The following is an 8,773-nucleotide window of genomic DNA, read 5'->3' as shown; positions in this document are numbered from 1 at the left end:
GCTTTCTTACACCCAATAGTGACTTATTTACATTCTTTCACTTTCTCTGTTCTGAACTTTGCAAGGAAAAATTAAAAAGACAGTTTCAAACCATCACAGTCCACCCCTTCTAAACAATTCCATTGGCTGCTGCTATCATTTATCTAATCTAAAATAATATCTACAACAATAGGTGAATAAAGACCATAGTCCATTCCAGCTATCTCAGATGTAGATGATTCAAAAGAGTCAAATCACAGGAAAAACAGCAAACAGCTTGTTTCCTCGCAGATGGAGCGAAGAAAGGAACAGGGACTCTCAGGTGACTCAGGGCTCTCAGGGTTTGTGCACCGTAGATCTCATGAACTCTCCTCTTGGGCGCGATGCTGTATCTGCGCAACACTCTGAATTTAACTTCTCTCAGCCAAAGTTAGATTTCTTTGTGGAATACACTGAATTTCACCATTTTCTTGCATCACCCAATAGGTGTGACCAGGACCTTCAGCAGAAACCACCCCTCGGACAGGTTTGGCCTCTCCTGAAGGCGAAAATACCCAAACAGTTTTGCCTAACAGATTCTTTTCTCTGATAACAGAAACTCTATCACCTTCCTCCTTTCGCAACAAATCTGATTGGGCAGGTCCAGCTCGATTCACTGAACCTCTACTATTCACCAACCAGGTTGCTTGTGCTAAATGTTTCTCCCAGTTTTTCAAAGATCCACCCCCCATGGCTTTGAGAGTGGTTTTCAGCAAACCGTTGTAGCGTTCGATCTTCCCTGCAGCTGGTGCATAGTAGGGAATGTGGAATATCCACTCGATGCCGTGCTCTTTGGCCCAGTTTTTCACAAGATTGTTCTTGAAATGAGTTCCGTTGTCTGACTCAATCCTCTCTGGAGTTCCGTGTCTCCACAGGATTTGTCTCTCCAGGCCAAGAATGGTGTTACGTGCAGTTGCATGAGGAACTGGATAAGTTTCCAGCCATCCAGTGCTTGCCTCTACCATAGTCAGCACATACTGCTTACCAGATCGAGAACGAGGTAGAGTGATGTAGTCAATCTGCCAGGCTTCACCATACTTGTACTTGGACCATCGGTCACCGTACCACAAAGGCTTGATCCTCTTTGCCTGCTTAATAGCAGCACAAATGTCACAGTCATGGATGACTTGTGTGATAGCATCCATGGAAATGTCAATGGATCTGTCACGAGCCCATCGGTAGGTTGCATCTCTGCCTTGATGTCCTGACGAGTCATGGGCCCACCGAGCTAAGAACAGCTCACCTCGGTGTTTCCAGTCAAGATCAGGATCAGGATCAGAGTTTGTGTCCACCTGGGAAACTCTTGCAGCTAGATCTGCCTGATGGTTGTGTTGTTGTTCCTCAGTAGCTTTGCTCTTAGGAATGTGAGCATCGATGTGTCTCACTTTCACTGGGATTCTCTCAATGCGAGCAGCAATGTCTTGCCACAGATCTGCAGCCCAGATTGGCTTTCCTTTCCTCTGCCAGCCATTCTTCTTCCAGTCTTTCAGCCAACCCCACAAGGCATTGGCTACCATCCACGAGTCGGTGTAGAGATAAAGCTTTGGCCATCTCTCACGTTCAGCTATGTTAAGAGCTAGCTGGACAGCTTTTACCTCTGCGAATTGACTGGATTCTCCTTCTCCATCTCTCGCTTCTGCAACTCTGCGCGTTGGACTCCACACTGCAGATTTCCATCTCCGTTTGTTCCCAACAAGACGACAGGAACCGTCTGTGAACAAAGCATATCTCCTTTCATCATCAGACAGATCACTGTAAGGAGGAGCTTCCTCAACACGAGTTACTCTCTCCTCTGGAGGTTTAGCACAGCTTGTGCCTTCTGGCCAGTTTGTGATCACCTCCACCAAACCAGGCCTTTCGAGAATTCCCATTCGAGCTCGCTGTGTTAGCAGAGCCATCCACTTAGACCAGGTAGCATCTGTTGCATGATGTGGTGAAGAACCTTTGCCTTTGAACATCCAATTCAGAACTGGCAATCTAGGAGCTAGAAGAAGTTGTGACTCAGTTCCGATGACTTCAGAAGCAGCTTTCACTCCTTCATAAGCAGCTAAAATCTCTTTCTCTGTTGGAGTGTAGTTTGCCTCTGAGCCTCTGTAGCCACGACCCCAGAAACCAAGAGGACGTCCTCGTGTCTCCCCTGGAGCTCTTTGCCATAAGCACCAGGTTGGACCATTGTCACTCGCAGCCGTGTACAGAATGTTCTTAATGTCTGGACCAGTTCGGACAGGTCCCAGACCCATCGCTTGGACTACCTCTCGCTTGATCTGGTCAAAGGCTGCTTGTTGCTCAGGACCCCATTGGAAACTGTTTCTCTTTCGAGTCACATCATATAGAGGTTTCACAATCTGACTGTATCCAGGAATGTGCAGTCTCCAAAATCCCACTATGCCTAAGAAACGCAGAGTTTCTTTCTTGTTGATGGGATTTGCCATGGTGGAGACTCTGTTCATCACATCCATTGGGATGTGACGGCGACCGTCTTGCCACCGCACTCCCAGAAACTGGATTTCTCTGGCAGGTCCTTTCACCTTTTCTCGCTTGATAGCGAAACCAGCTTGCAAGAGAATGTCAAGGATTTTATTACCTTTCTCAAAGACTTCTTCAGCAGTCTCACCCCAGACGATGATGTCATCGATGAACTGAATGTGTTCTGGAGCTCCACCTTTCTCCAAAGCATCATGGATCACTGCATGGCAGATGGTTGAACTGTGAATCCACCCCTGGGGCAAACGATTGAATGTGTACTGAATGCCTCTCCAGGTGAAAGCAAACTGAGGCCTGCATTCCTCTGCTATGGGAATAGAGAAGAAAGCATTAGCAATGTCTATGGTAGCATACCATTTGGCCTGCTTGGATTCCAGCTCATATTGGAGTTCCATCATGTCTGGTACAGCTGCACTCATGGGTGGAGTTACTTCATTCAAGGCACGGAAATCAACTGTCAGACGCCACTCTCCATTCTGCTTTCGCACAGGCCAGATTGGACTGTTGAAAGGTGAATGAGTTTTGCTGATGACCTTCTGACTCTCCAACTGACGAATCAAGTTTTGAATGGGCACCAAAGAGTCACGGTTGGTTCTGTATTGTCTGTGATGCACAGTTTGAGAAGCAACCGGCAGCTTTACATCCTCTATCTCATGTTGTCCCACAACTGCAGATTCATCTGAAAGCTCAGGTCTAATGGACAACTTCAATTTCCCTCCATCAATTTCTACAGTTGCTATTCCAAAAGCCCATTTGTAACCCTTAGGGTCTTTAAAACGCCCTTCTCTCAGAAAATCAATTCCCAAAATACAAGGTGCATTAGGACCTGTTACAATAGTATGTTTCTTCCACTGCTTCCCAGTTAAACTTATGTCAACCTCTACCTTAAACAACTCTTGAGATCCACCAGTGACTCCCTGAATAGTTATAGATTCTCCCCCTTGATAATTTGATGGTATTATGGTGCACTGAGCTCCTGTGTCAACCAAGGCCCTGTACTTCTGAAATTTTGAAGTGCCAGGCCACTGGATGTACACATCCCAATAGATTCTGTTATCTCCATTACCCCTTACCTCCCCCTGGCGGAAGGCAGGGCACCCCTAATGGTGGGGATTACCTCCACATGTACAGCTGGCACAATGTCCAGCACCAGAATTAGGATCACTGTTGGAGCTATCAGAGTTGTTCTGGGAAACTGAGGAAGCGACAGCTACCCTCCTGGTATTGCTACCTCGGGATCTGCCCCTCTGCAGCTCCCGTAACCTCTTGAAAAGATCAGAAGTTGGTTGACCATCCCATCTGTTCATGTTCTCACCAAACTGATCACGCAGAGTTATCCAGATACTGCCACGTGATTGCCTCTGCTGTCTGTTTTGGTTTGACCTATTCTGGAATGGCCTTCTTGGAGCACGTCTGTTCCTAACAGCTGAAACTTGTATCCATCTGGAGGAAGAGGAATTAGAATCATCCCCCTTCATCAAGTTGGATATGGAGGTTTTAAGTTCCTCCTTCAGCTCTTTCATGCAATTCTCCATCTTTCCAGACAGAGTTTCAATGGCTGAAACCAAAGAAGTACGTGCAAGACTATCCTCCAACTGCCTCATTTGGTCAGTGAAATGGCCAACAGTAGGAGGCACTCCACCATAATTTCTTGCCACAATCCTGCTTGCCAGAATAGTAGCATAATTAGGAGGAGCAAGCTTAATGAGCTTTTTGGCAAGGCCTGTTCCAACAGGAATTTCATCAGGATTCAGAGTCTTATGATCTCCATACATTACTTCTCTCACAGCAAACTCTCTCAGACGCTTGATTCCCTCAGCTATTGTGGTCCAAGGCTTAGGGTTCCATGGTAAATCATCTCTGCTGGGGTACCTCAGCGAGACTGCCAGTAGGAGGCGTGCCCACAGAGAAACTTTACCAATGCACTTGCCTAGGTGCCTGTCTATGCCTGTATCCTTTGAGAGCATCCCCAACTGAGAGGCCGACTTGTCACCTACCACCAATGCTGGGGCTCCCATATCAAAACACCTGGCTAGCCAAGACAGGACTGGCTCATTATCTCCTCTGATGTAATCCTTCCTCACATGTCTAATTTCCTGTCTGGGTGCATTAGCTGACTGTATGTCATCCTCATCATCATCATCATCATCATCATCCTGAGGCGCTGTCCCCATAATCCTATTTTAATCCTCCGTTGAATTTCTTTGAGTTCAGAGGCACTACCAGCAGTTGCTAATCTACCAGGGTCTACATCCTGACCTACATCTCCATCATCCATGTGGGGTCTCAAGAGGTCTACCAGAGTTTTAAGGCTAACCCTCTCTTCCTCATCAGAAGGATCTTTCTTAACAGAGGGACCCTGAGTAGAAGGACCCTCATCTCCATCTGCACCATCTCCTGCAGCATCTGCATCTCCTTTACGCTTTCTGGTTACAGTGGCCACCAAATTTACTGGCTTGGTTTTCACATTCACAGCAGAGTTGGAAGAGCAAGTAGCCTTATGTCTTTCTTGATACAGTGCTATCAGTAGCCATATGATTATTCCAAGAAGCAACAAAATTAAGATTAAGGCTAGCACAAGATATCTAGGGTACCACTGGTTACAAAGACCCTCTGTAGTTGTAAGAGGAGTAACAAACTCATATGTGTCTGCTAGCAGATCCATAGTTGAGTTACCATAGCTTCTTAGCCCAATAAGACCACAACAGAATTCACCAACATTCAGTAACTTGTTCTTAACCCAAAGAAACGACTTATATGCCACATATCTCACAATCTTGTCTATCATGCAGGAAACAGCCCATCTGTAGACAATCACACTGATAACAGAGGAAATAAAATTACTCAAAATCCAAAACAGCTTCATTTTGCTTCCTAATCTGAGCAGAAATAAATCAACAAGCAATCGAGCCCCACGTTGGGCGCCAAAAATAAAAAGTGTGTCGGTGTGAGCTGAAATTCCCCCCCCACCAACAATAACCAGGCTAGCTCAGTCTGGAAGCAAATGAAAAGCTGTATTTACAAGCAGAGTCTAAAATCTACAATGAAATGCAATGAATATGTACAAATATACAAAATTCACAACATTCACAAATATATACAATCAACAGAAAAAGCACAATCGATCTCCCTTTGCTTCCCCCCAAGGGGACCCTCCCAAAGGGGCCTCCCTCTCCCAGGAGCTTCCCCCCCAGACCCCCCTGGACAGAGAAGCAGAGTTAGTTAAGCAGAAAGTTGTTAACTTAGCTGCCAAGGTCAGTGTGTTATCTTCAGCCAGAAGAGAAGAAGAAACAGCAGCCAGACAGCCCAGCAACTGCCCCCACTGCCGAACGCAGAATGTGCAGAATGCCTACTTTGTTTTGGGTAATAGTTCTTAAACATTTCTATCTATCCAATGGAAGTGTTTAGAACAATCGTTATTTTGCTTTCTTACACCCAATAGTGACTTATTTACATTCTTTCACTTTCTCTGTTCTGAACTTTGCAAGGAAAAATTAAAAAGACAGTTTCAAACCATCACATTGGTCTACCCTAATGATCCCCAACAGCAGCAGCAATTTTCCTCCCCTACGGTCTGACAGTGAGGAAGAAGGTGAGAAGGAGATCTCACCCCAGGCTGTGAGGTCGCAAAAGACTGTGGGGGGAGGAGGATGTCGACTTTTACCTCCCTGTGACCTAATTGTAACCCCTCAATTACCATCGAGACTTTGGCAGCTGGTTCATCAGAAAGCTGCCTCAGGGGGTGGTTTGGATTTAGTGGAAAAGCTGCAAGTGCCACATATGATCACCACTCCAGTGCAGACGCATTCCCTTTAAAGTGTTTCTGATAACTCTAGTGAGCCCATGGCTTTCCCTGTGGAAAAAGCAGCTCCAGGGACTGGTCAGCAGGATAACCATCAAGTTTGGGGCTTGGAAGTTGTGCAGGACTTGCACGCAAGAAAGTCAACTGTTCTGAATACTCCTAGAGATATTGTCAAAGAGCAGGGGAAATGCGTGGCTCGGGAGCAGAAACATGTCCTAGAAGCCTTTCAGAAACTGTTTAAACAATATGAGAAGTCTATCGGTACCTCTGCTCTTCAGCAGATGCTCTTCTCAGCAACCAAGCACCACTTTTCTCACACTAGAAGGATAGTTTATGACCCAGGAATCCGGGATAAGATCAGAGATAAGTTTTGGGACTGTGCTAAGAAGGAAGATAAGATCAGAGAGATTAAAGCAGTGCCCGACACTGAGGTTGCCTTGGAGAAGCAAGTGGGAAACATTGATTGCCAAAGAGTTTTGCGTGCCTTGGGAAATCCTGCTGTGAATGAGGTGCTAACAGCTTGTACGCATAAACATCCAGAGACTTTGGCAGTGGAGGCTTTTGTAGCTTCTCCCCCAGCCTTTGAATTTTCAAACTGGACGGACATCAGTGTGGAGCAGGAGGGAGGAGATGGCCCCTGATTGGGCCACTAGGAGCCTCAGAGCAGTGATGCCAGCCTGAACCCGGGAACACCGCGGGAGCGGTGGCAGCGTGATGGCAGAGGAATGGCCGCTTGCTATCGTCACCCTACGGCCACGGTCAACATCGCTGTAAGCAAGTACTGGGGCAAGCGGGACAATGATCTGATCCTGTCCATCAACTCCTCCATGAGTATGACACTGCACCAGGACCAGCTGAAGACCACCACCACGGCCGCCGCCAGCCATGACTTCACCAAGAGGAGCCAGGCTGGGAAGAGAATGAAGAGGAGTTCTTGGGGATGTCACCCCTGCCTTATGCAAACATCAAATTTCCTGAAGCAGCAGAAAACGAATCTGCCCCTGCAGACCTGGAGGGAAGCTACCCCACTGCTCCCAAGAGACCCTCAGAGGAGAGCTGGGCTGTCCTCCCTCCGGAGCCAGCCCCAGCAGAGGGGAGCCCCTCTGAGAGCAGTGAGAGCGTCTCCCTTGTGACTCAGATTGCAAACCCTGACAAAGCCCTCAGAACCTGCTCATCCTTCTGCAACTGCACAGCAGTCAGCAGCATCCTCAGAGCCAGTTGCTGTTACAGAGCTCAAAGAGTTGGAGAACAGAGCCCAGGGCAGGACAGAGACTCTGAAAGAGGAAGGACCAACGGATCTCCGAGTCTTTGAGCTGAACTCGGATAGAGGGAAGTCCACCCCCTCCAACAATGGCAAGAAAGGTTCCAGCACTGACATTAGTGAGGACTGGGAGAAGGACTTTGATTTGGACATGACTGAGGAGGAGGTGCAGCTCAAATATAGCTGTAGCTGGAAAACCTATTGTGGGAGGTGACACCAGTATAGGGGTGACACTGGAGGGGCTGTACTCCCTCTGGAGTTGATGGTTGAGATCCCTGGGTCTGCAGCAGGGTTCCCAGGGTGCAGTGCTCTCATCTATGTCACTTTTGGGGTTTTCTTTTTCTCTCACTTTAGAAATAAAATTAACCATTTAGTTGTCTGTGCAACATTCCCTGTTGTAAACTGCTCTGCACCTCCCTGAGCCTTTTCTAGCTGGGGTGAAAACCAGGAACAATTCTAACAGCTGGTAGTTTTGTAATATGACTTTCTCTAAACCTTTTACAGACTTGCAGTTAACAGCAATTAAAGGAACTCTACAGAGTCAAAAACAAAAAACATACCAAAAAAAAGTGCCTTCCATTTGCCAACCCCCCCTCCTTCCCCCCCCCTTCCCCCCTCTCCCTCCCCGCTCCCTTCCCCCCCCTTTCCTTCCAACCCCCCTCCTTCCAACCCCCCCCCCTCCTTCTCCCTCCTTATCTCACTCCCTTGTTTTGCAGCTGTTGAAGGTCTGCAGAAACCTGTGTTCTGATTTTAAAGTAACAGTGTTAAGTTTTCTTAAGAAAGGTATCTCGCCATTTTATGCTAACTTGATATATATGTATTGTTTTTATCATTATTTCTGATTGTAAGGGATTGGGAAATTTATTATTTTAGTGTTTGCAATTGTTGCGTTTTTTACAATAATTATGATGATTATTAACTACCCAAAAACCCAATCTGGACCTTGTAATAAGGTGTGTTAAGTGCTATACATAATAATGTTTGCTTATAAGTCTTTAGTGATTGTGTTAAAGTATTTTTCCTAATCAATAAGCATAAAACCGTATAAGCGGTACTGGGTTTATGAGTTTATAGGTTAAGGTTTTTCTTTTATTTTTTCGGGTTCGAACCTTCCTTTTTTTTGAGTCTGCCGGCAAATTTCAAAAAAGAGCTCTATATATATGGTAAATAAGGTTTTATTTTGAAAAGCATGCATTATATAATATACC

General features: G+C 46.3%; 1 protein-coding gene across 1 annotated transcript; it reads left to right on the top strand.

Annotated features, from left to right (window-relative positions):
• Positions 1 to 270: 270 nt before the first annotated feature.
• LOC128979923 (BSD domain-containing protein 1-like) lies at positions 271 to 7,750 on the top strand (the record flags this gene model as incomplete). Its single annotated transcript, XM_054398316.1, is given in 3 exon segments — positions 271 to 301; positions 7,204 to 7,453; positions 7,455 to 7,750. Coding segments are annotated over 3 exon segments (577 nt in total), but the record flags the coding sequence as incomplete, so codon positions are not given.
• Positions 7,751 to 8,773: the final 1,023 nt, after the last annotated feature.

The sequence above is a fragment of the Indicator indicator genome (assembly GCF_027791375.1).
Source record: "Indicator indicator isolate 239-I01 chromosome W unlocalized genomic scaffold, UM_Iind_1.1 iindW_random_scaffold_209, whole genome shotgun sequence".
NCBI lineage: Eukaryota > Metazoa > Chordata > Aves > Piciformes > Indicatoridae > Indicator > Indicator indicator.
The sequence above is the reverse complement of the archived record's forward strand: the minus strand, read 5'-3'. Positions and strand labels throughout refer to the sequence as shown.